We start from the raw sequence: 25,113 nt of genomic DNA, 5'->3' as shown, positions 1-25,113 counted from the left end.
AACTATAATACTCACTGACTCTGCTAGTTGCATCGCCGCCATCAACCCATGGATTCAAAAGGTGAAAACAGCCTACAAGAAGCATGATTTCATAATTTATTGGATTCCAGGACATGCGGGAATTAACGGGAATGAAGAAGCCGACAAACTGGCAAACTTGAGACGAAAAGAATCACCTGTAGCTATGGCAATCCCTGCTCAAGACACTGTAAGATTTGTTAAAGAAAAAATCTGGAGGGAAAAAACTTGGCAGCAGACACAACACCACTTAAAACGAACCAAAGAGAGCGTCGTCAAATATATAGATAGGAAGAATGCATCTGATCAACGAATCTTAACTAGGCTCCGCATTGGCCACACCCGTCTTACACATTCCTATATAATAGATCACAATTCACTTCCAACGTGCGATACTTGCGGTGTATGTCTCACCGTTACACATATTTTAGAAGAATGTAACAATTATGCAGATTGTCGGAAAAAGCACCTTAACATAGGCGATAATATCGAAAAGATCTTATCTAATAACGAAGAGAAAGAGACCAGAGTAATCGATTTTTAAAAGAAACTGAATTGTACAATCAAATATAACTATTTCTTTAACTGATAGACGCGAATGCCATGTCAGTAGTTAAGGGTCTTGAATAAATAAATAAATAACAAAATAATAAAGTAAGTAATTTTAATAGGAATTTTAATATTTTAACTATTAACGAGACCAAATTTAGAGCACGAGTTGATACAAGAAGATCGTAGCAAATATCAAGATTTGTTATAATCCTGATATTGTATCTTCATGAGAAATAAATCAGTTTTTCTTTAAGTTCATCCATCTTTTTTTGACAGCAGTAGAAAAAAAACCAAATTTTTAGTGTTCACCCGATAGTTCTGGAGTAAATTTGTTTAAGGTCAAGATAGAATTGAATTTGTTTTCGATTGGATTCAAATTGGATTTGCTGACATGCAAATTTTCCTGGCATGGGATTGAATTTGTCATGTCACACGATCTTCGATCTCGCTGGACCAAATTGGTTTGCAGATTTAAGTGAAGTTTAATTTTGACTGTAATTTACACGCACGTGACAAAACCAATTTTTTTTTGTAAGACCTTTACTTCGTTTGAGGATCTGAACACAACTTCAAACGTCGGAAGCATATTAGTAAATTTCTAGACCTTTCTGAAGTTTACCACTTCAGTTTCATGTTACAGCATGGTTTTACCACTTTTGTTGCCAAAGAAACTAGAGTAATTGTTGCAAGTCGTGTCTTCCGAATGGATTATGTAAAATCTAAAAGCATCCGCATTGCAAGTACTCGTAACCCTTCTCGGACTATTAGGGACCGCCATCGGAGAGTAAATGATCGATAAACGACCCCATCGATAATATTACAAACATGTAATTACTTGTGGTTATGCCCACGGACAGAAAATCGGATTGGATGCAAATAACCAGTGCATGAGCAAACCGGCAAACTCAATACACAATTTAAAAAGGAATTATTGAATAATTGGGTAAATGTTTCAATACGAATTCGCTTTCCGTTCGGAACAAGGTATCAGTGTTTTGTTTTTACCGTTATTATTCAATTTATAACCGTCAGATCAGTTACTGAGGTAGAGTTTGCAGGTGTACTCACCAGCACGAGGTGTAACCGTCGAATGTCTTATTGAAGAAAAGTACTATTCATGATGGTGGTAAACACTGCCCAAACCTGCTTTATTAATTGGCAATGCAAAACGCGTGTGGTATCAAATTGTAGGCAGTGGTGACGGAAAGTGCGATTGTATCATCATAACCGTGCCGATTGAACGGAAACTCATTAGATGTCTCACAGCAGGTGTGACGACGCCCCAAAGACGCCTGAAACAGGTTTCACTTTCACTTTGGGTGTCTCCAGTGCGCAGTGGAGTCCGGCGTTCTCATCCGAAGAAAGTGCTAGCCTGAGGGTTATTCTGCGAATACAGTAATGGTTTCGATAGCCAAACAATAACAAGGGTAGAGAAAAAAAAAACTATTATTCAAGTATCGGAAAAAAGCCTTGTTAAAAACGGATCAACCGGCTCAAAATCAGGACCATGCCCCTACCACTGTGGCAAGAGAGAATGTGTAACGATATGCAAACGATATGCGCTGTGGTCGATTGATCGGCGGCTGCGGCGAGAGAGGAAAATCTACTGACCCGTGCCGCACCGAGGGGCAATGTCGAGTGGCGTGGCATGCTGCTGAGGGGCGCGGGAGGATCAGACAGTTTCGACCGGAACAGAAGCCTTTCTCTCTCGTCTCGTCCGTTCAGTTCGGCTACGGCAACGTTTCCGCGCGGTTCGTAAAACACTGTTATTTCTTTTTTTTTTTTCGTTCAGTGTGAAATTTTCAATTTACAACCCAAAATATAGAACGAAACTCTCCAACCGATAATGTTCCTCAGTCTGGGACACCGCGCGACGGCGCTAACGTTGGTGATCGGCACGATGGACTTATTGTACGGTGCGGTTATATTTCCCAAGATACCGGATGTGTTGAATCCACCTGTTCCAGATAGTGTGGAGCTTGCGGAACAGTCTGTATATCTGCAGAGTGGCGAACAAGATCCGGAAGTGACACCCGGTCTGTTCCAGGGCGATATGGCTATGGATAATAGTATGTACAAGTATTGGAGAGTAGGTCTCAATTGGGATATTTTCCCGGAGCGTCGGTGGCCCAATCGAACCGTACCGTATGCGATCAGTCCGCTCTACGATGTGGATGATCACATAACGATCCTGAAGGCAATTCGAACGCTAAATTTTATGACTTGTGTGCGCTTCGTACCATGGAATGGTAAGGATACGGACTTCCTACTGATCTGGCCCATCAAATACCCGAAGGGTTGCTGGAGTTACGTCGGAAAAACGGGCGGCACTCAGATAGTTTCATTGCAACCACCGGATCATCAGAATGTCAACTGCCTGGGCCATGAAGGACGCGCCATGCACGAGCTGATGCATGCACTGGGAATCTTTCACGAGCAGTCCCGTTCCGATCGGGATCGGTTTGTGAAGATCAACTGGGATAACATTATTCCGGGTGAGTGAGTGTGTAGAAAAGTTGATCGCGTGACAAGTTTTTAACAGGACGAACGTCTAGACGGGTGGAGGATTTTTTTGTAGACTCAAGAATTGAGTCTTTCTTAAAAGGTCGGAAACCTTTGGTTGTATAATTTTTGCAGCCCCTAGAAAAGTTAACTTTTTCAGAAATAATGAATGGAAGTAAGTAAGTCAGAATGGTTTTGCCGTAAGCAAACGTAGAAGCGACGAACCAGCGAGCAACTGCTCTGCAGCTTTTTTTTTGTTCATCTATAATTTATTTGACACGGCACAAATACAATTTAATGTTTAACGACGCCAATTATATCTGGTAGCTTACTTTCTAAAGTATCTTAATAACTAAAAGCAAATTTTTTATCCTCGCTGCCGACTACGAGCTGAAACTAAATGTAACTTAAAGCTATAATATTTTGCATTAAAAGCACTGGTTTACTGTATGATGGTTTTCATTGCCATAGGTAAGCACATGTTCCGCTGCTGGGCCAAGATATTACGGACTGGCATATTGGGTTGTCTCCCTCGGGCCTTAAGAGTATCGTGCGGGTCTGATTGCTGTTTCCGGATCCGGGGTCTTAACGTGTTCTTGTCGTTAGGCTGGATGCAGGCGGAAGGGGGTAGGACTAAACTGGGGCGTGGATGGATTTCAGGAAAACGTATATAAGGGACATGTAGGATAGGTCACGGCTTGCCAAGACATCACGAACAGGAACAGCCGACTGCCTACCTTCGGCCTGCAGGGAAGCTATTAATTTAGACCTGGCGTCACGGTGTACAGGGCATGACCAAACAAAGTGCTCTATGTCGTGATAACCTTCACCACAGGCACAGATACCACTTTCCCCGAGCCCAACACGACGGAGATGCGCGTCAAATCTATAGTGATTGGACATAAGCCGGGACATCACGCAAATGAAATCCCGACCTACATCCAACCCCTTGAACCACGGGTTCGTCGACACCTTGGGGATTATGGAATGTAACCACCTTCCCAGTTCCCCTCTGGTCCAAGCATTTTGCCAACTGATGATCGTATTCTGACGTACAAATGCGAAAAATTCATTAAAGGCAATTGGTCTATCATAAATTTCACCGTTTGATGCGCCCACCTTAGCCAAAGAGTCCGCTTTCTCATTGCCCGGTATCGAGCAGTGAGAAGGGACCCACGCTAAGGTAATCTGATACGATTTTTCGGATAAAGCACTCAGATGTTCCCGTATTTTCCCCAGGAAATACGGAGAGTGCTTAACATCTTTCATCGATCGGAGAGCCTCAATGGAACTGAGACTGTCCGTAAAGATGAAATAATGGTCCGTGGGCATTTTTTCGATAATCCCTAGGGTGTACTGAATTGCAGCCAATTCTGCGACGTAAACAGAAGCAGGATTATCAAGCTTATGGGAGACGGTTAAATTGTTATTGAAAATACCGAAGCCAGTGGACCCATCAAGAAGTGATCCGTCAGTGTAGAACATATTGTTGCAGTTGATGTTTCGATATTTATTGGAAAAATTTTTGGGGATCTGCTGCACGCGTAAATGATCCGGGATTCCACGAGTTTCTTCTATCATGGATGTATCGAAAAACACAGTAGAATCAGAAGTATTTGATAAGTCGACACGATTTGGAATATTCGAAGAAGGGTTAATATTATGGGACATGTGATTGAAATACAATGTCATAAAACGGGTCTGAGAATTAAGTTCGATTAACCTTTCAAAATTTTCAATCACAGGACGGTTCAAGACCTCACATTTGATAAGAATGTGAGAAGACAGGCTCCAGAAGCGGTTTTTCAATGGTAGTACTCCAGCTAAGACCTCCAAACTCATCGTATGGGTCGACTGCATGCAACCCAAGGCGATACGCAAACAACGATATTGTATTCGCTCCAGTTTGATCAAATGTGTGTTTGCTGCGGAGCGGAAGCAGAAACACCCGTACTCAATAACAGACAGTATCGTTGTTTGGTGAAGCCTTATAAGGTCTCCTGGGTGGGCTCCCCACCATTGTCCGGTTATTGTACGAAGAAAATTCACTCTTTGTTGACATTTTTTTCATCAGATACCTCACGTGACAACCCCAGGTGCCTTTAGAGTCGAACCAGACACCAAGATATTTGTGTACCAAAACCTGAGAAATCGTTTTACCCATTAATTGTGTTTGAAGCTGAGCAGGTTCATGCTTCCTAGAAAAAACTACTATCGCAGTCTTCTCCGGAGAGAATTCGATACCTAGCTGTAAAGCCCAAGCAGTCAAATTGTCCAAGGTATCTTGCAATGGTCCTTGCAAATCGGCAGCTTTGGCTCCTGTAACAGAGATTACACTGTAGTCTGCAAGTTGTCTTATCGTGCATGAATTTGCCAGACATTCGTCGATGTCATTTACATAAAAGTTGTAAAGAAGGGGGCTTAAACATGAGCCCTGGGGAAGACCCATGTAGCTAATGCGAAAAGTTGCCAAATCGCCGTGCGTAAAATGCATGTGCTTTTCGGACAACAAATTGTGCAAAAAATTGTTCAAAATTGGAGAAAATCCTTGTCGGTGAAGTTTACCCGAAAGAATGACAATAGAAACGGAATCAAAAGCCCCCTTAATGTCCAAGAACGCAGACGCCATTTGTTCTTTGCGAGCATACGCCAGCTGAATATCTGTTGAAAGCAACGCAAGACACGTCATTCGTCCCTTTGGCACGGCGGAAGCCAAATTGAGTATCTGATAGTAGACCATTTGATTCGACCCAATGGTCTAAACGACGGAGTATCATTTTTTCCATCAATTTCCGGATACAGGATAGCATTGCAATCGGCCTATAAGAGTTGTGATCAGAAGCTGGTTTCCCTGGTTTTTGGATGGCGATCACCTTCACTTGCCTCCAATCCTGCGGTACAATGTTTTGCTCCAGGAACTTATTGAACAAGTTCAACAAGCGCCTCTTGGCATTGCCGGGTACATTCTTCAACAAGTTGAATTTGATTCTATCTAACCCAGGCGTGTTATTGTTACAGGACAGGAGGGCAACTGAAAATTCTGCCATCGTAAAAGGTGATTCAATCGCTTCGTGGCCCGGAGACGCCTCGCGGACAATGTTTTGCTCAGGAACAGAGTCCGGACATACTTTCCTGGCAAAATCAAATATCCACCTACTTGAAGACTCCTCGCTTTCGTTGACCGTTACGCGATTCCGCATTCTTCGGGCTGTGTTCCAAAGAGTGCTCATCGATGTCTCCCTCGACGTCTCGTTCACGAACCGACGCCAATATCCGCGTTTCTTTGCTTTAGCCAGGCTTTTAAGCTTGGTATTAAGCTCCGAATACCGTATATAGTCGCCAGGTATACATCCCTTCTGGTAGGCCTTAAACGCGTCGGATCTTTGCGTGTAGACATCGGAGCACTCTTTGTCCCACCACGGAGTTGGAGGCCGCTCTTTGATCGTTACGCCGGGATATTTTTTCGTTTGGGCTTGCAACGCGGCGTCGAGGATTAAGCCCGCGAGGAGGTTGTATTCTTCAAGTGGTGGGTGATGTTGAATCGACTCGACCGCTTTTGAAATCATTTCCTCGTATAACTTCCAATCGACATTCCGTGTGAGGTCATACGGAATGTCAATTGGTCGCATGCGAGTTGAACCGTTAGTAATTGAAATAAGAATAGGCAGATGGTCGCTACCGTGAGGATCGAGGATTACCTTCCATGTGCAATCCAACCGTAGCGACGTCGAACATAAGGATAGATCCAAAGCGCTTGGGCGCGCTGGAGGTTTCGGGATACGTGTCATTTCACCGTTGTTTAAAATAGTCTTGTCGAAGTCATCGCAAAAGTTATAGATTAAAGAGGAGCGGTTATCATTGTAGGGGGAACCCCAAGCCACACCATGAGAGTTGAAGTCTCCCAAAATCAAACGTGGCGAGGGGAGAAGTTCTATTAAATCAAAGAGCAACCGTTGCCCAACCTGTGCTCTGGGAGGAATATATATTGAGACAATACAAAGCTCTTTACCTTGTATTGTCATTTGATATGCGACAACTTCGATGCCTGGAATCGAGGGGAGGTTAATACGATAGAAAGAATAGCACTTTTTAATCCCTAGAAGTACTCCTCCATATGGGGTGTCTTGAACAAGGCGAATAATATTAAAATCATGGAAGTTGAGATCAATATTTGAAGTAAGCCAAGTTTCACAAAGGGAAAATGCATCGCATTTGTTTCTATTTATTAAAACTTTAAATGAATCCGTTTTTGGTAAAATACTTCTACAATTCCACTGTAAGACAGAGATAGAATCCTTCGTATACGCAGATGAATTGGGCATCGAAGGATACAATCGCTGCAAGAAGGGGCCATTGGGCAGTCAACTGCTTCAAAAATGATCTAACTGTTGGGAGGAATGCTGTAAGAAAAATTTTAATTGGATCGGGTACATTGAAAGTTTCAAAAATCCAGTCCACAATGTCAGAAAATTTCACTAATCCAGAGTTTGTTTCATCAACTGGGAGTGCAAAAGGAACAACTGGGGTTTTAGATGTTCCTGGCAGTGCTGGGAACTCCTTCTGGGACTTTAAATTTGCAAGCCCAGGAGGAGTTTGCTTCGGTTTTTCCGCAGCACTGTTTGGTTTGTTTGTAACTTTCATTTCACTTTGGGAAATCTTAGGACCTTTTCGGGGAAGTTTAGGAGAGGAAATATTTTTCCTCTTTCTAGACGCCCTAGGATTGGCATAAGTTGTTCCCGCTGGTGAATCGTCAGAATCGGTTTCATCAGAGGACAACAGATCAAAGGGGTTCGATGTTATGGTAGAAGTGGTCACGGTCTTCTTCAGCATCTCAGCGTAAGATCGCTTTGAACGCTCCTTAAGTGACCGCTTGATTCTATCTCTGCGCTGCACAGAGGAGTAACTCGGGTGAAAACTTGGCCAAAATAATTTTTGCTGCTATTCAACAATATTTTGGGAAATATTTAAGTGAGAAATGGAAGTGGCTGGTTCGAGTATTATATCAAAAAGTATCTCTAAATATCACACACACAACTTAATGTTTACATTTACATAGCCTATGTGTCTTTATTAATGTTAGTGAGCAGAAGAAGTAATATGCTCGAATGATTTGTTTTCGCAAAACGGACAGCGAAACAAATTGAAGAATTTACCAGAAAAATGATGTAGCAAAATATCTTCATTTTGACCTATTAATTTGATGCTCACAAATTCTATGATGCCTCGTGGAACCTACGTAGGTTGGAAAAAGCCTTTTGTACGGAGTGTTATTCACCTGGATTATTGATTCTGTGCATCAAGTTATTTTTGAGGTAACTTAAATTAGTTGGAATTCATTCACTAAACTAATCTCATTTCATCTTTGTTGAGCTGAAACACAGAAATTTCCCGTGTATGCGTGAACACTTAACGTCAAAATTCGTCATAAAGAACATTTTTCAAACGGGTCGCAAATGCCAATCCGGACGTTACCGGATGAGATATTTGCGAGGATGTGTTCGTGATGTTATGAACTTCCATTCCTCCGACGATTATATGATCGGATTCCGCGAGATTTGATAACTTTTTTAATTTTGAAAATGCTCGAAAATACGTAAAAATCACTAATTTCTAAAACTGCTTGAGAGTAACTATAATTTCGAAATTTCGGAATTTCTATCAACCGGTTTATTAGCATTGAACATAAAGAACTCATTTGCTGCAAAATATTGATCAATTGTCATTTTTTTTATGCCTGGCACAACTTGTTACTATAAATGGTTCGATTCCCAGAAAAAAATGCTTGAAAATTTTACAATTTTTACAGGGCTCCCAGCATACGATAGGCGAGGGATCTACATCCATCGCGCTAAATCTAGCGCACTAGCGCCGACAGAACACGTACCTCTTTACTTCTCCTTTCAGCAGGGTTGGTTGTCCGAACGGTCGAAGCTGCAGCCGTTACAGCCAGCAGCACCAATACAGCAGCTCCAAACAGCCACCAGCAGCGAGCCGGGTGTGTGATCACTCAGCACAGCGACACAACTCGCTGTCAACTGTTGGCTTCTTCTTTTTCCTCCTTTGTGTTGAGATTCTCGTCCACTGCTGTAGCACAAATCACTTAGCAGCCAAATCGGCTTACGCACCAGCAAACAGCCACGATGCGAAACAGTTGCACAAAAGCGGGCGACCTTGAACCTTCACTCGACCAGGCAAACAATGCCAACATTTGCTCGCGCGTCTTTTGTTTTATATTCTATCGGAGCGTTCACCAAACACATCCGATCCTGATGCGTGTTCGGCACAGAATGATCTCTGCAGCTTTTTGACGCACTACTAAGAGACCATTCCTAAACCACGTGGTCATGTTTTGATCAATTTTTATACGCAAGGGGATACGTGCCGCGTAAAAAAATAACAGGAGGGTTGTGTGCAAAGCCACAACCGCAAGGTTGAAGTAGAATACTTTTACAAGAAAGATAACCCGGCTGCTTGCGTGTCAGTCACTTTTTTTTAGTAAATAAACGTTAACTAATCAGATCAATCGATTTTTGCGCCTCAACAAGGGTTGACAATTTTCAATAATATAGTAAGTTGCTTGTCATGATTGGGGCTTGATAATTTTTAAATTTTGAGATGTAATTTTTTCGGATGTCGTGCTCATGACTGAAGGAAAATATAATTCAGTACGTTCTGAGACACGGAAATAAAGTAAAATTTATAACTTTTACAAATTTAAAAATGTAAATTAACTCAAGTGAAAACAACGCTTTAATCATCAGGTTAGTATCGGATAAGATGCCGATTACATCTTTGCGTTATCACTTACAGTGCGAACAAAGTATTCGTTGTGATAAAGTAAACAGGGAAATGCTGACATAACACTCAAAGCTAGACTGCTCACTGTTGTCAAAATGAGTCAACTTTTCATTGAATGCATTTACTAGTGCCCACTATCGCACAGAGACTGCATTTCACTAAAGTGCCTCACTAGTCATGCCACAGTTGTGGCCGCTATACGCTGCCATTGGTATCCACTGTCCCTACATCAGCTGGCCCAGCTGCTATCGTTGCTGGAATCCGCTGCAACTAGTGCGCTTTCCATTGCTACGCCACAGCTGTGGCCGCTTTCCGCCATCGCTGGTATCTACTGCACTGCTAATGCTGTTGCTAAGGGAGGACGACTGCTGTTGTCGCTGTCTAGAACTATTATGAGCGGTGTAATACTGTGATCGTAAATAAAACACTCTAGCTCGATTGTTACTTAAAGATAAATCGCTTCCCGTTTATTCAAGGTATCTCATACATAGAAGTTGAAATCAACATCAAATAATTATGTGTAAGCGTTAGGTCACAGACAACTAATAAAGACGTCTCACCACATCTTCCCTTTCACATAGGATGTACTTACCTTACCAGTCAGCTCCAGGCCGAAGTGTCGCTTGCTGTTCGAAGAAGTCGTCTCCATTCAACTCGGTCCATGGCTGCAGCTCGTCAGCCATGTCGTCTGCGGAGGCCCCGCAGGTCGTCTTCCACTTGATCGAGCCACCTTGCTCGCTGCGCGCCCCGTCGCCTTGTTCCAGTCGGGTTGTTATTAAGAACCATTTTCACCGGGTTGTCGTCCGACATCCTAACGACATGCCCAGCCCACCGTAGTCTCCCGATTTCCGCCGTTTGAACGATGAGTGGTTCTCCCAGCAGCTGGTGCAACTCGTGGTTTATCCGCCTCCGCCATGATCCATCTTCCATCTGCACTCCACCACAGATGGTACGCAACACCTTTCGTTCGAAAACCCCAAGGGCGCGTTGGTCCTCCACGAGCATAGTTCAGGTTTCGTGGCCGTAGAGGACTACCGGTCTGATCAGTGTTTTGTAGATGGTTAGCTTCGTGCGGCGGCGGATTTTATTCGAGCGGAGTGTCCTCCGGAGTCCAAAGTAGGCACGATTTCCTGCCATAAGGCGTCGACGAATTTCTCTGCTGGTGTCGTTGTCAGCAGTCACCAGTGAGCCCAGGTACACAAACTCGTCTACCACCTCGATTTCATCACCGCTAATATGAATTCGTGGCGGGAGGTTGACACTGTCTTCTCTGGAACCTCTTCCTCTCATGTACTTGTTCTTCGATGCGTTTATGGCCAGTCCAATTCGTCCGGCTTCAGCCTTCAGTCTGATGTACGTCTCCGTCATCTTTTCAAGGGTTCGTGCTACAATATCAATGTCATCGGCGAAGCCAAAGAGCTGAACAGACTTTCTAAAAATCGTGCCACTCGTGTCGATACCAGCCCTACGTATCACACCTTCCAAAGCGATGTTGATTAGCAAGCACGATAATCCACCACTTTGTCGGAACCCTCTCCGAGATTCGAAGGGACTCGAGAGTGTTACCGAAACTCGAACTACGCACATCACCCGATCCATCGTCGACTTGTCAGTTTATCCGGAAAGCCGTAATCGTGCATAATCTGCCATAGCTGGTCTCGAACGATTGTGTCGTATGCCGATTTAAAATCGATGAACAAGTGATGTGTGGGCACGTTATACTCACGGCACTTCTGTAGGACCTGCCGTACCGCGAATATTTGGTCCGTGATGGCGCGGGCACCCATAAATCCCGCTTGGTATTGCCCCACGAATTCCCTTGCAAACGGTGATAGTCGACGGCACAGAGTTTGAGAAAGTACCTTGTAGACGGCGTTCAGCAACGTGATTGCACGGTAGTTGCAGCAATCCAACTTGTCGCCTTTTTTGTAGATGGGGCACGCTGTACCCTCCATCCACTCCTCCAGTACTACCTCCTCCTCCCAAATCTTTGCAATAACCCAGTGTAGCGCCTTAGCCAGTGATTCACCGCCGTGTTTTAACAGCTCGCTGGGGAGTTGGTCAGCTCCAGCGGCTTTATTGTTTTTCAGCCGGCCGATCTCCTCTCTAACCTCCTGGAGGTCAGGGGCTGGGATTCTGTCGTCATCTGCGCGTGCACCGAGATCTACTTCCACTCCGTCGTCGTCCTCTGCTACATCGCCATTAAGGTGCTCATCGTAGTACTGCTTCCACCTGTCAATCACCTCACACTTGTTCGTGAGAAGGTTGCCGCCCAGGTCCCTGCACATGTCGGCTTGTGGCACATAGCCTTTGCGGGAACAGTTCAGCTTCTCGTAGAACTTTCGTGTGTCATTCGCACGGTACAGTGCCTCCAACGCCTCGCGATCTCGATCTTCCTCCTGGCGCTTCTTCTTCCGTAAGACCGAGTTTTGCCTGTTCCGTGCGCGTCGGTAGCGCTCCACGTTCGCCCTCGTTTGGTGTTGCAGCATTCTCGCTCGTGCTGCATTCTTCTCTTCCACTAACTGTTTGCACTCGTCGTCAAACCAGTCGTTTCTCCTGTTCGGAGCCATAGTACCAAGCGCCGCTACAGCAGTACAACCTATGGCTGATCGAATATCCCTCCAGCCATCTTCAAGAGTAGCTGCGCCAAGCTGCTCTTCCGTTGGTAATGATGCTTCCAGCTGCTGCGCGTACTCCCGTGCAACCTCGGTGTCCCGTAGTTGCCCGATGTTTGGTCGGGGTGGGCGACTTTGACACGTGTTTCGCACCGTCGAAAGTTTTGGGCGCATGCATACTGCAACAAGGCAATGGTCCGAATCAATATTCGCACTGCGGTGGGTGCGAACGTTGATGACGTCAGAGAAGAATTTACCATCGATTAGAACGTGGTCGATTTGATTCTCCACTCGTAAGTCAGGTGATCTCCAGGTGGCTTTGTGGATGTCTTTGCGGGGGAAAAAGGTACTTCTGACTACCATACCGCGGGAGACTGCATCCTACCCAGCACTGTAAAGCCCGTTCCAAGCTCGTTGGTAGTGCCACAGCTCTGATAAATATTAGCCTCCCGATGTCCGCTTTTCCATACCTTCTGTCCCGACCAGCAAAGTTTCTGCAGTGCTACGATTTCGAAGTTGCGTGGATTTAGTTCATCATATATGATCCTGTCGCAGCCGTGAAAGCCTAACGATCTGCAGTTCCATGTACCGAGTTTCCAATCGTAGTCCTTATTTCGTCGCCTGGGTCTGTGCCGATTGTTCCGATCCGTATTAACTTCTTCGATATTTGCAACATTTGGTGTTTTTCGGGGCGGCTTGTTGGGCCTTCCCCAACCCCCTGTCTCGCCGGAGGGCCATCGTGTCAGCTCTGATTAGAGTCCCACGCTGACACCAGGACGTTGATCAGCCGCTCCTAACATGGAGATCAGACGCTGTTTTGAGCCGCACCATCTTGGTGGACAGACGCTCGGGTTGGCGAAGCATTTCCTCTACCGCCGAGATATGGTTACCGCGCCAACGATCGCGTCGCACCTTCTCACTTAGCTATTGTCGGATGACAACATTGCCCAGGCAACGCCAACCAGTTGTGTCCCTGTCCATATTTTAACTGGTAGTCTATTGTATTATATGACTCGTGGAGGCGTGAGATAGAAACTTGTGAGGACCGGAGCTAAGTTTGACGCTCCTTCCAAGTTGTCGAATCACCATTTGAAGCGACTAACCATTAGATTATAACAGGTGAAACCATAAAAAAAAACAATCAAAACAACGAAACATGTTGTTCAACAACACTGCTAGCAAGCCTGATGATAAATTCTAACGCACTCGGGGTTTTCAATTTCAACCAATCAGCGAGTGATTCCCAAAGTGGATGCAAATCTATACTCAGTTGTCTCCCCTTGGCGTAAAAGTAGTCGTTTTCAAGTTTTTTCAAGGAAGCATTTTGTTGTTGTGGGAAATTAATTTTTTTCCAACTTTCAAGATCCTTGTGGAACTGGAGAACTAAGTAAATGTTTTTTCACAAATCGACTTGAACTGTCCTACAGTACGGTCGCATTTTACCAACAGCTCGAGGCTAAGTCTTAGACTACCGAGAGATATTAAAATTTTGTTTTTCGCTTTCAACAGGCAATCTTTTTAAAAGACTACCTGTTGAAAGGCAAAGTAATAAATTTGTTTTTAAAGTTAACGAGTGTTTAGTGAATTAATTTGGTTTGAGATATTTCTACTTAAATTCTATAGTGAAGTGAAAGTGTAGTGAAGTTGTCCAGTTATGCCTGGAAAAAACAAAAAAGCTCGCTTTGATGCGGCATCAAGGAAACGTGAGGCATCTCCTCCAAGTGACACTGAAATTTCGACTAACAGGTATGATATTCTTTCTTCTGTTGGGTATCTAGAATTCCAAACTTCTCATACTGAGCATAAAGCCGTTATGAGAAGGTTAAAATTCCACCTATTGTGGTATTTGTAGCAAACTTTAAAGCATTTCGATCAGAACTTTCATCATTTCTATCGAATGTAAAAGTTAATTTTCAAATTGGTCGCCAAGGCGAAATTCGTATTTTGGCCGAATCTTTTGATGGCCATAAACATCTTTTACAGTATTTCACTGAAAAGATGTATAAATTTTACTCTTTTGATGCCAAAAACGAGAGACCGTTTGAGGCTGTGTTGAAAGGTCTCTCAAATGATCAAAGTATTGATGAAATCAAAGATTGTTTGTCAGAATCACTTGGTTTTGCCCCCAACCAAGTAATTTTGATGAAAAGAAAGGCAAATGCCAAAATTTTTCAAACTGGAATACACCAGGAAAATTACTCAGTGCATTTTGATCGTACCAAAGTACATAATTTAAAATGTTTAGAAAAAGCACGTGTTTTATTCAACGTGCGAATAAAGCGGGAAAATTTCAAGAGACATGGAGGAGTCCATAATCTTACGCAATGTCGGAATTGTCAAGCCTATGGTCATGGAACTCGAAACTGCCATATGGCTGCAAAATGTATGATTTGTGGTGACACTAGTCACACGAAAGATATCTGCCCCGTGAAAGAGATCACTAATAGTTTCAAATGTGTAAATTGTGGGGGAAATCACAAATCTAATTTCTTTAATTGTCCTGTAAGGTCAAAAATTATTGCTTCTAGACAACGTAGGAATTCTAAACAACCTGTTGTCAATGTGGGTAATCAAAAGACTTTCAGTACTGTTCACGCATCACCAGCACTTTCATTAGCAGGTGTGTCTGTAGGTAATAATTTAAATTCAGATAACAAATTTCAGAAAAATAATCCTGTTCAGGCAACACCAGGCTGTTCATATGCCAGTGTCCTTTCAGGTAATATTTCAAATTCAAACAGTAACAAACCATTCGTGTTTGGTGCTGAAAAGTCAGCCAGTATTGATTTAGGTAATCCAACTCCCGAAAAGATTGAATACCTACAACAATCCATGCTGCAGCTAATGTCCGTTTTGTTGAACTGTAACTCGATGTACGAGGCTGTTCAAGAAGGTATAAAATTTACAACTAATATTGTTATGAAATTGAAATTCAGCAATGATTTCAAATAATGCTGTAAATTTTCTAAATTGGAATGCTCGCTCTTTAAAAGCGAAAGAGGATGAATTTTTCAATTTTTTAACAGACCACGATGTGCATATTGCAGTTGTGACTGAAACGCTTTCAAAGCCAAATATTGAACTAAAAAAGAACCCAAATTTTATAGTTCATAGGTTTGATAGAATTGATGTTGCCGGTGGTGGAGTTGCAACAGTTATCCACCGTCGAATAAAACATCGTGTTTTACCCCATCTTGAAACCAAAGTTATCGAGAGTTTGGAAATTGAAATTGAAACAAGTATTGGCATTTTATTTATAGCCGCAGTGTATTTGCCTTTTCAAATTATTTCAAGGGAGATTTGCAAAAACTCACAAGAAATAAATCTTAATTTTTAATCATCGGTGATTTTAATGCGAAACATCGATCTTGGAATAATGCTCAAAGCAATTCCAATGAAAAAATATTGTTTAATGATTGCTCGGCTGGATTTTATTCAGTTTTATTTCCAAATGGTCCTACATGTTTGTCTTCTATTACGAATCCATCTACAATTGATTTGGTACTAACAAATCAAAGCCATTCATGCAGTGATTTATTAACTCATGCTGACTTTGATTCTGATCATCTTCCCATAACATTTTCTATTTCCCATGAAACTATTTTAAATCCCACTAGATCTGTGTTAAATTATCACAAGACTAATTGGGATAGATATCGTTCTACGATCGAGGAAAATTTGAATGATGATATTATTTTACAAAATAGTGCTGACATTGACAGAGCATTAGAAAATTTTAGCAGCTTAATACTCAATGCCCGGAATTTATCAGTTCCTAAGGCAAGAGTGAAATTTAATGCACCAATTATTGACAGTGAACTTCAACTTCTTATACGTTTGAAGAACATACGGAGACGTCAATACCAAAGATCTCGTGATCCTGCTTTGAAAATTATTTTTCAAGAATTACAAAAGGAAATTAAACATAGATTCACTCTCTTGCGAAATGAGAATTTCATGAGAGAAGTTGAACAACTAAAACCTTATTCTAAACCTTTCTGGAAACTTTCGAAAGTTCTTAAGAAACCTTCAAAGCCCATTCCAGTCCTTAAAGATGGTGATTGCATTTTTCTAACGAATGAACAAAAATCTCAAAAACTTGCTCAGCAGTTTGAGAGCGTTCATAACTCAAATTTGAACGTAGTAGGTCCTATTGAAAATGAAGTAAACCAAAAGTATGTTCAGATCACCACCCAAGAATTTCTTTCCGAAGAGGTATTGGAGACAAACTTGAATGAGGTGCGAACCATTCTCAAAAAATTCAAAAACATGAAAGCACCAGGAGATGATGGGATTTTCTATATCCTCATCAAAAGACTTCCCGAAAACTCTTTAAATTTCTTGGTAAAAATTTTTAACAGATGCTTTGCACTAGCACATTTTCCTACGAAATGGAAAAATGCCAGAGTCACTCCAATTTTAAAACCTGAAACGAATCCAGCTGAGGCATCAAGTTATCCACCAATTAGTTTACTTTCCTCCATTAGCAAACTTTTTGAAAGAATAATTTTTAATAGAATGATAACACATATTAATGAGAACTCAATTTTTGCAAATGAGCAGTTTGGTTTTCGCCATGGGAATTCCACTACTCATCAGTTACTTAGAGTAACAAATATGATTCGAACTAATAAATCTGAAGGCTATTCGACTGGAGCTGCTCTTCTAGACATAGAAAAGGCATTCGACAGTGTTTGGCATTAAGGTTTAATAGCTAAAATGTCAAATTTTAGTTTTCCGCTTTACCTCACAAAAATGATACAAAGTTATTTAACTGACCGCACTCTCCAGGTTAACTATCTAAATGGTAAATCTAATAGATTGCCTGTTAGAGCTGGTGTGCCTCAGGGGAGTATCTTGGGCCCAATCTTATATAACATTTTTACTTCTGATCTTCCTGATTTACCACCAGGTTGTGAGAAATCTCTGTTTTGTGACGATACAAGTATTTCCGCAAAAGGAAAAAGCCTTCGTGTTATATGCAGTCGGCTTCAAAAAAGTTTAGATATATTTTCTTCATACTTACAAAAATGGAAGATTTCCCCTAATGCTTCAAAAACTTGGTCTGATCAACTTAAATACTTAGGGCTAATTTATGATAAGAATCTTACTTTCAAGGAGCACATTGAAAATATCCAGTCAAAGTGCAATAAATATATCAAATGTTTATATCTTCTTATCAACAGGAATTCTAGACTTTGTCTCAAGAATGAACTGTTAATTTACAAACAAATATTTAGACCAGCAATGTTATATGCAGTTCCCATCTGGACAAGTTGTTGTGCAACCAGGAAGAAGACACTTCAAAGGATTCAGAATAAACTTTTGAAAATGATTTTGAAGCGTCCTCCCTCGTTTAGCACGAACGAGCTACATATGCTCACTAATGTAGAAACATTAGAAAATATGTCACATTAGAAAAAATTATCAACAAATTCCGACAAAAATCGTTGCAATCCTCAATTGCAACGATTAGCTCACTTTATAGTCAGTAAGGTAGTTTTAAGTTTATTTTAAGTTTCGTTTTATTCCTATTATTCCTTTTTTTTTTCTCTTGACAAGTAGGTTTAATAATTTTCCTACAATTACATTATCTTAACTGCGAAAGCTAATAACATTCAATAATACTAAAAAGCGTACAAATATATATAATTGTGTTGAAATGTCACCATTTGTGGCAGAACACACAATACTAATTCTGAATAGATATTTTAGTACATAAATAAATCATTACAAACTCCCCCCCTATAAAAAAAAGTAAATGTTTTTTCTTGAAAACCCCCAAAAACGGCTGCTAATAAAATTTTAAAAAATATATAGAAATGCTGTTTATTTCTAACTTTGTCCAAAATCTTTAATCACTCTTGAAAAATACTATTTTTTCAATGTGTATTATTTTTCATAGAGTTCAATAAATATTAAATCTTTTGAAAGACAATTTACCAAATATTTCACCTACTACAAAACAAGCCAAGACCACGTGATTCTTTCGTTAACCACCAAGTAATTTTCTGTTTTTGTTATCAAGTAAGGGGCCATCCACATGCCACGTGGACAGATTTTTAACGATTTTTAACCCCCCCCCTCCCAATCCGTGGACAACTGCCCATATGAATTCTAAAAAAAATGTATGGACCGTGGCCATTAGCCAACCCCCCTCCCCCCTACCAAAGCTGTCCACGTGGTATGTGGATGGCCCCTAAGGTGAAAAAACACGCAGTAAGTGAAAACAGAATAAACGACGTTTCGCGTAGAATTATTTCACGACCATTTTGAACCGTGAAATGATTCCACGAAGAAGGGATAAGTCAGGAAAATTGATTGATTTGTGATCTAATGGTAAATATAGGATTTATTTTTCAGTAACGAAATGAATCAGAGTTCAATCCTTGCCTCAAAGCGGTCAAAGTTTCGATTTTTTACCGATGAAAAAAATACACGCTAGTTCATGAAATTTTTCGATACCGGGAAAAAAAATTAGTTTGATGCCAAATGTCTTAGAAATGCAGAGAAGGCAGAGAACGTTAAGATCTGGTGTTATTTAAAAAAAACGGAAAAATCGACTTTCTGGGAATTTTTGACCTAAGAAACCTTCTCATTTCACTTGTCCTATTCTCAATTTCACTTCACGGAGGTAATTAAACGGAAAGTACTTACCATGTTGGTTTCAGGATAGAGTGATCAATGTTTAACAAGAAAATATAACTATTTTCATTTTCCTTCAAATAGTTTCAAGTTGTTTTGCTCTGGTTTTTTGCTTCAAAGCACTTTCTGATTCCACGTAAAAAAAAATGGTAGAAAACGTCACTTTTTAAACGCAGATTGCTTGGATTGATAAGACATCAATGCTTCCTAATATCGAGAAAGTATCGAAAGTTGTTCGTATTTCCACGCTTTGACGATCCTTTTTACTCAAGCTAATCTTTTCATATTTCTTCTCTCGCTACCATCCGCAGCGTTCAAATCAAACTTCGAGAAACAATCCCTGAAGAACACCACCTACAGCTTCGAGTACGACTACAACAGCATCATGCACTACGGCAAGAGTTACTTCAGCGTCGGTAAAGGGAAGCCCACTATCGAGACGAAAATGCCCAACATCAAGCTCGGCCAGCGGCAGGCGCTCAGCCAAACCGACTGTCTGAAGATCAACGACTTGTACGAGTGTTTGGACAATCCGCGATTAACGAAAAAGTACTACAACCTGTGCAAGACTTTAGGAATTTGATATTGTTACTGAGTCCTCAAAAAAACTACTGTACGCGTGCCATCATAATCTTCATCATTAAAACACAATATTTATTGTAAAGTGGTTTGTTTATTACTTTTCTTTTTTTTCGATATCTTCTCTCTCATCGAGGAACTGCGTACAAATCACTACATAGGGGGAATGTCACCGGCTCAGGGGGCGGGTGGTCCAAACTGCGAAACCTTCACAAATTGTATTACAATTATCTTCGTTTTTGGTTGATGGTGATTACCTTTTCAAACTAATAAACATAAACTAATATGAAAAAAAAAAAAACCGATTGGTTTCGAAGTGATACACAAGAGTGGGTATATCACAGTAATAAAAAGTTCTTAAGTTTATTTTTCTTCTAACTTTCATCTTTCTCATCTTACCGGATTATCGATGCATCACTTCTCGCTTGTTCTCGGAGGGCAAAAATTTATCTTTTTTGTGAGTGTGTTTTTCTACATCAAGCTAGAATGTGTGTATTAGTGTATAAAATGAACGCAACTATTTTGCCGAAGCAAAAAAAAAACTCTAAAAGCAATACTCCTGTGTTCTGATTGTTTTTTTTTTTGTTTTTAAATTAAACAGAACATATCTTAGTGGCTAGAAGATATTAGACGACAAGTTAAACCTATATTCGCGTAAGAGATACTACTACGGCAAGCTTAGTCGTTAAACTTGATGTGCTTTGTACTACTACTGCTTGCACCGTTCCGGAAACCACTAGAGCCGTATCCGTTCGATGATGACGCACCTCCGTAGCCGCCGGTAGACGATGAAGCTCCTCCATAGCCATTGGATGAGGCTCCGTATCCGTTAGACGAACCTCCATAGCTTCCCCCTCCGAAAGAGCGCTTAGGGCCCCCTTTGTCGAAACGATCATTTCCGCCCCGTCCAAAATCATTTCCTCGTCCACTCTTGAATGTTCCAAAACGGTTTCCACCACCACCTCCTCCATAGCGATTGAATCCTCCGCCACCAATGTGACGCCACTTCAGCAATTCCGGTGGAATGGTTTGCTTAGCTTCCTCCAGCACCGCAACCAATTCCTTGGCCATTTTTCGCTCGTTAGAAGTGAAGAAAGTGTACGCCTCTCCGGTTGACTCAGACCGACCGGTACGTCCGATCCGATGTACATAATCTTCTGTCTGTTGCGGAAAGTCGTAGTTGATGACCACTTTGATGCCGTCAACGTCTGCGTTTACGTTCATAAATCAAAAAAAGGAAACCAAAACACCAAAAGTTATGTCTTTTCCTAAATCTAGATTGAATGCTGAACTAACTGGAATAGTATTCTTTAGCAAAATTTATTATCCAGATGATCTACGTTAACAAAATAATCGATTTAATATTTAGCAAAAGAATACACGAAAGATGACGACTCCATGCGTTAATGATACTGAGATGATGTATGTATAAAATGTGGTGAACAAAACCTAGAAATCAACCAGAGATACAAACCATTCGACGTCCAACGACAGAGACTAGAACCTAAGTGTGGCATTTGCCGACAGAGTCCGCCGGGGAAACGCGGACTGCTGCTGCGGCAATACGTATCCGTCAATCAAATTTAGGATGACAGGATTTTTTGAACATTTTTTTTTGTCATCTACATCGCCAATAGTGCCATCCGGAAATGGCAAAAGACGGACTGGCATCCAACCAGAGGCCACCCAGATCCAACGTGTTCGCTGAGGGAGAACGATGGAGGGTCCGACTGATCGATCCTGATTCTGTTGCTCTCCCTCCTCGTTTCAGCTAGGATCTAAGCTGGCACAGGTGGCGACAGACAGGGCAGCTGCAACTGCGCTGATCGACGTTTAGGATTGTTACACAGTGTGTTTTCTCTCTCTTTTACACAACCACACCCCATTCGATTCTGCGAGGCCGAATTGGATCTTCATTGGATGAGGATATTACCATCTCTTTCGATCGAAAGGCGCCAAAGCTGTTCCACTGGGTTCGTTCGGAACAGCCCTACGCCTATGCTAGGTTAGCTTGCATTGCTTTGCAAACTTTCGTTTTCAAACGGTTTTTCACATACACTTTTCCCGGCCTGGAAACGGTCAACGAACGTCTACCGTACCCGGGTGAAACATATGCAAAGCGTCGCGAGTGTTAGCGTTACTACAGAGATGCACTGGCAGTCGCAAGCGATTGCCATCGAATTTATCCCCATCGCGAAAAGTTCCGGCCTCTGAAAGCAGAAAAGTGAGAGAGAAAAAGGAAAATGGGAAAAACAATCGTCAATCAAAATGCACACATCAAAGTTGTTCGGATGTTTGTTTGGTTATCGCTGGTTTTCAGGACGTCCATGACCCGAAAGACGGTTACAGCCACTTTTAGGGCACTCGCTTACTTTTGGTTGTTATGGGGTTTTGCGTAACACTTTTTGCGGGATCAAATGTATCATGGATGGTAGACAATTGATAGCGTATGCAAAAGTTAACTTACCGAGACCACGGGCGGCCACATCGGTGGCTACCAGGATGCAGCTATTGGAGTTGCGGAATCGATTCAATGCACGTTCGCGTTCCTGCTGGCTTTTGTCGCCATGCATGCCAACCGAATCTTGTCCGAAGCGACGCAAATAGTTGGAGATTTGGTCGCACTTGCGCTTCGTCGTGGTGAAAACTAAAATTTTGCCCGGGTTGCCTCGAGCGTACAGGGTGTCTAAAAGTTTTCCAAGTCTGTTGGGAAGGGAGAGATGCTCGATTTAGAATATATTTAAAAAAAAAAAAACTAAATTGTTTAATCTAAAAATTTAGATGTCTCCTCAGCGTTCGAAACTCGAAAACACTGCAACCCTACTATTAAAGGTTGAGTTTTGTATGTGCCGAGGAGTTTGTTTTTCGAGCAGTTTAAAAAGCACTGGTGGAACAAGGCAGTTTGCAACTTCACATTCCAACCAGCGACTCTGTGCTCGAAAACCATTTCAACTAGTCTAATAACAAAACTACTTACTCATCATTCTTCTCGTGTTCCTCGATGACCTTCACGTGCTGAGTAATATTATGATTAGCAGACAGCTCCAATGATCCAACGTTAATTTGCACGTAATCGCCCAGATAGTCTCGGGCTAGGCGTTGTACCTCTTTTGGCCAGGTGGCAGACCACATAAGAATTTGCCGATCCGGACGGATCTGCTCCAGAATCTTGCGAATCTGAGGCTCGAAACCCATGTCCAACATACGATCGGCTTCATCCAACACCAAATAGGTGACGCGTTGCAGCGTTGTGGTTCCACTTTCCAGAAAATCAATCAAACGCCCGGGAGTGGCTATAACGATCTCAACTCCCCGACGAAGATCCCCTGCTTGAGGTCCCTTGCTGGAACCTCCAAATAAGCAAGTGTTGCGAATGTACGACGACGAGCCAAAATCGGTCGCCACCTGTTGGATCTGCTGGGCCAACTCACGAGTCGGCGCCAGAACAAGGACTAATGGACCGCGGATACTCGGGTCAGGCTTCTGATGATTAATATGGATGATAGCGGGCAGCATGTAACCCAACGTTTTACCGGAACCGGTTTTCGCTACACCGACCATGTTCAAACCACTCAAAGCAATTGGCCATCCTTGGGCCTGAATGGGTGTCGGCTTCTGATAGCCCTGCTTTTCAATTTCGTTCAACACATAGTCCGGCATGTCAATTTCGTCGAATTCGGTGATCGGCTTCGGGCAATTGCCAATTATGGTGATGTCGTGCTTCTCGTGAAACCGTTCAACATCCCGCTGTGAGCGGTTTCTGATAGCCGGATGTTCATGGTAGAAATCTTTTTTGAATGGAGCCAACTGCATCTTGCTCCAGTTAATTTTCTGCAGTTGCTTGCTCTCCATTGACCACTTCTCACGGCCACCACCGGACGAATTACCGAACCGACCACCTCCACCTGCACCACCACGGAATCCACCGCCATCGCGGTCACGACCGTTACTGCGCTTGAATTCCGTACCCGTGCGCTTCACGCCACGGTACGAGTCCTTCTTGTAGTCGTCACGTTCAAATCGCGGAGCCCTGCAAGCAAAGTAAGAAACGAAACTCTATTAGCTAGCTTAACATTGGCAACGGTGCACAAGCGAGAAAATCGACAACAGAGCTAACAGTTAACCGTTCCGATTTTCTAACGTTCCCCCCTTCGAAACAGATGATTTTTCTCATCTCTCTTCCAACTGACTTCGCATGCTTGCCTGTTTCTGACGTCATCCGACATCACGTTTTCAGCCGAGTTAGCTAGAGCTATTCGTCACTCGTTGCCCAGCTGGGAAAATTACAAATCGGACGCCATTTTGAATTGAGCATAGCACGCGCTTTCGATGCATTTTTTCCCAGCCATTTCATCATATCGGAAAAGATTTTCTTATGCGAAAATTGGTTAGAAAAATTTAAATTTCGCAAAGAAATTGATTTATTTCGAAATTGGTAATTAAACAAAAGAAAAAAAAATAAAGCCATGTGCGCTACTTACATTTCGAAATCCTCGTTGCTCTCCTTGTCCACTAAAACTGCTGCTACTGAAGAGTGGCAATAAACCCTGCTGGTTACTTCCGGGAGCACCGCTGACCTCTGCTGTTGGTGTTGTTGGGAAACGACTTCCGGCCGCAGCAAGCTGCTGTACTGCCTGTATGCGGAGATTGGACGTACGCTACGAACACTACTGCTGCTGCTATTAGCTGTCGAATGGCTGCAAACAGATGTGGCCGCAATTAGTACACGTTTTACTTGCCGAATGAGCATCTTCCGCCGGGTTTGCGGTTCGTTATATACACGAAGGGAGATGTACCACTTCCCAGCACGGTCCAGCCGTGCTTGCCTGCTGTTGGGTAGACAAGAAGTGCACAGGAAATGGAACAAACTCACAGCACAAGAAAGAGCTGCGCACACGAGGCGATGCTTACCTAATCACAGTCACGAATGGAAAGAAAACGCGAAAGTGCCCCGACCGTGAGTAGAGCAGAGAGAGCATCAACGGCCAAGCGAGCAAAGCGGGCGAAGTTTGACAGCTTTCACTCTTCTTCGGTTGTAGAAAAGCGCAGGGCTGTAAAGAAAGGGAAATTTTAATTAAAAGTTACACTAAAAAAAAATGTTACCAAGCGAACACGTAAAAACAACGTAAACCTGAATGTTTCCACTAGCATAAAAATTGGTAAAAACAACGGAACAGCTTAATAAAATGCTATAATTTTGGTAAAATTTTGTATGGAGGTTTTGATTTTGATTGATGATTCGTTCAAACAAACGTTCAAAGAAACAAGTGAAGGACAAGTCTTTCGAAAACGCGCTCGAAAATTTGCATTCGTAGCAAAATATGTCGTAGAAGTGATTTGAGGGGCATTACCTCTGCGAATAGTTTTTTTTTATTATTGTGTGTGTCGCAACCATTATTTGCGA

At 42.3% G+C, this 25,113-nt stretch overlaps 3 protein-coding genes across 5 annotated transcripts in view; 1 reads left to right on the top strand and 2 right to left on the bottom strand.

Moving 5' to 3' along the window:
* LOC129717492 (uncharacterized) overlaps positions 1 to 19,180 on the bottom strand; it is a 53,731-nt gene extending 34,551 nt beyond the window's left edge. The window contains exon 1 of the mRNA XM_055667433.1: positions 19,143 to 19,180. The gene's annotated coding sequence lies outside the window, so the exon portion shown is untranslated. The remainder of the gene's footprint in view (positions 1 to 19,142) is intronic.
* LOC129717493 (hatching enzyme 1.2) lies at positions 2,310 to 20,312 on the top strand. Its single transcript, XM_055667434.1, has 2 exons — positions 2,310 to 3,065; positions 19,442 to 20,312. The coding sequence occupies exons 1-2, from the start codon at positions 2,417 to 2,419 to the stop codon at positions 19,711 to 19,713; spliced, it is 921 nt and encodes a 306-aa protein (XP_055523409.1). The 5' UTR covers positions 2,310 to 2,416; the 3' UTR covers positions 19,714 to 20,312.
* On the bottom strand, positions 19,784 to 24,717 carry LOC129717491 (uncharacterized). Of its 3 annotated transcripts, none has more exons than XM_055667429.1 (5): positions 24,621 to 24,717; positions 24,191 to 24,406; positions 22,687 to 23,739; positions 22,177 to 22,412; positions 19,784 to 20,917 (listed from the first exon to the last, which is right to left on the bottom strand). In XM_055667429.1, the coding sequence occupies exons 1-5, from the start codon at positions 24,686 to 24,688 to the stop codon at positions 20,388 to 20,390; spliced, it is 2,103 nt and encodes a 700-aa protein (XP_055523404.1). In that variant the 5' UTR covers positions 24,689 to 24,717; the 3' UTR covers positions 19,784 to 20,387. The 3 variants fall into 3 exon arrangements, with proteins under 3 accessions (XP_055523404.1, XP_055523405.1, XP_055523406.1); XM_055667430.1 differs by having other exon boundaries at positions 24,191 to 24,538; positions 24,621 to 24,677; XM_055667431.1 differs by lacking the exon at positions 19,784 to 20,917 and adding an exon at positions 21,302 to 21,919.
* Positions 24,718 to 25,113: the final 396 nt, after the last annotated feature.

Source organism: Wyeomyia smithii, chromosome 1 (assembly GCF_029784165.1).
Source record: "Wyeomyia smithii strain HCP4-BCI-WySm-NY-G18 chromosome 1, ASM2978416v1, whole genome shotgun sequence".
Taxonomy (NCBI): Eukaryota; Metazoa; Arthropoda; class Insecta; order Diptera; family Culicidae; genus Wyeomyia; species Wyeomyia smithii.
This window is presented reverse-complemented; position numbering and strand designations above follow the sequence as displayed.

Excerpts from the sequence above, each read along its gene's own strand:
- LOC129717493 (XM_055667434.1), top strand. The coding sequence starts at position 2,417 with ATGTTCCTCAGTCTGGGACACCGCGCGACGGCGCTAACGTTGGTGATC. Across the intron at positions 3,066-19,441 it reads CTGGGATAACATTATTCCGG|CGTTCAAATCAAACTTCGAG; the intron begins GTGAGTGAGTGT and ends TACCATCCGCAG.
- LOC129717491 (XM_055667429.1), bottom strand. The coding sequence starts at position 24,688 with ATGCTCTCTCTGCTCTACTCACGGTCGGGGCACTTTCGCGTTTTCTTT. Across the intron at positions 24,407-24,620 it reads CCATTCGTGACTGTGATTAG|CCATTCGACAGCTAATAGCA; the intron begins GTAAGCATCGCC and ends ATCTGTTTGCAG. Across the intron at positions 23,740-24,190 it reads AGCAACGAGGATTTCGAAAT|GGCTCCGCGATTTGAACGTG; the intron begins GTAAGTAGCGCA and ends CTTTGCTTGCAG.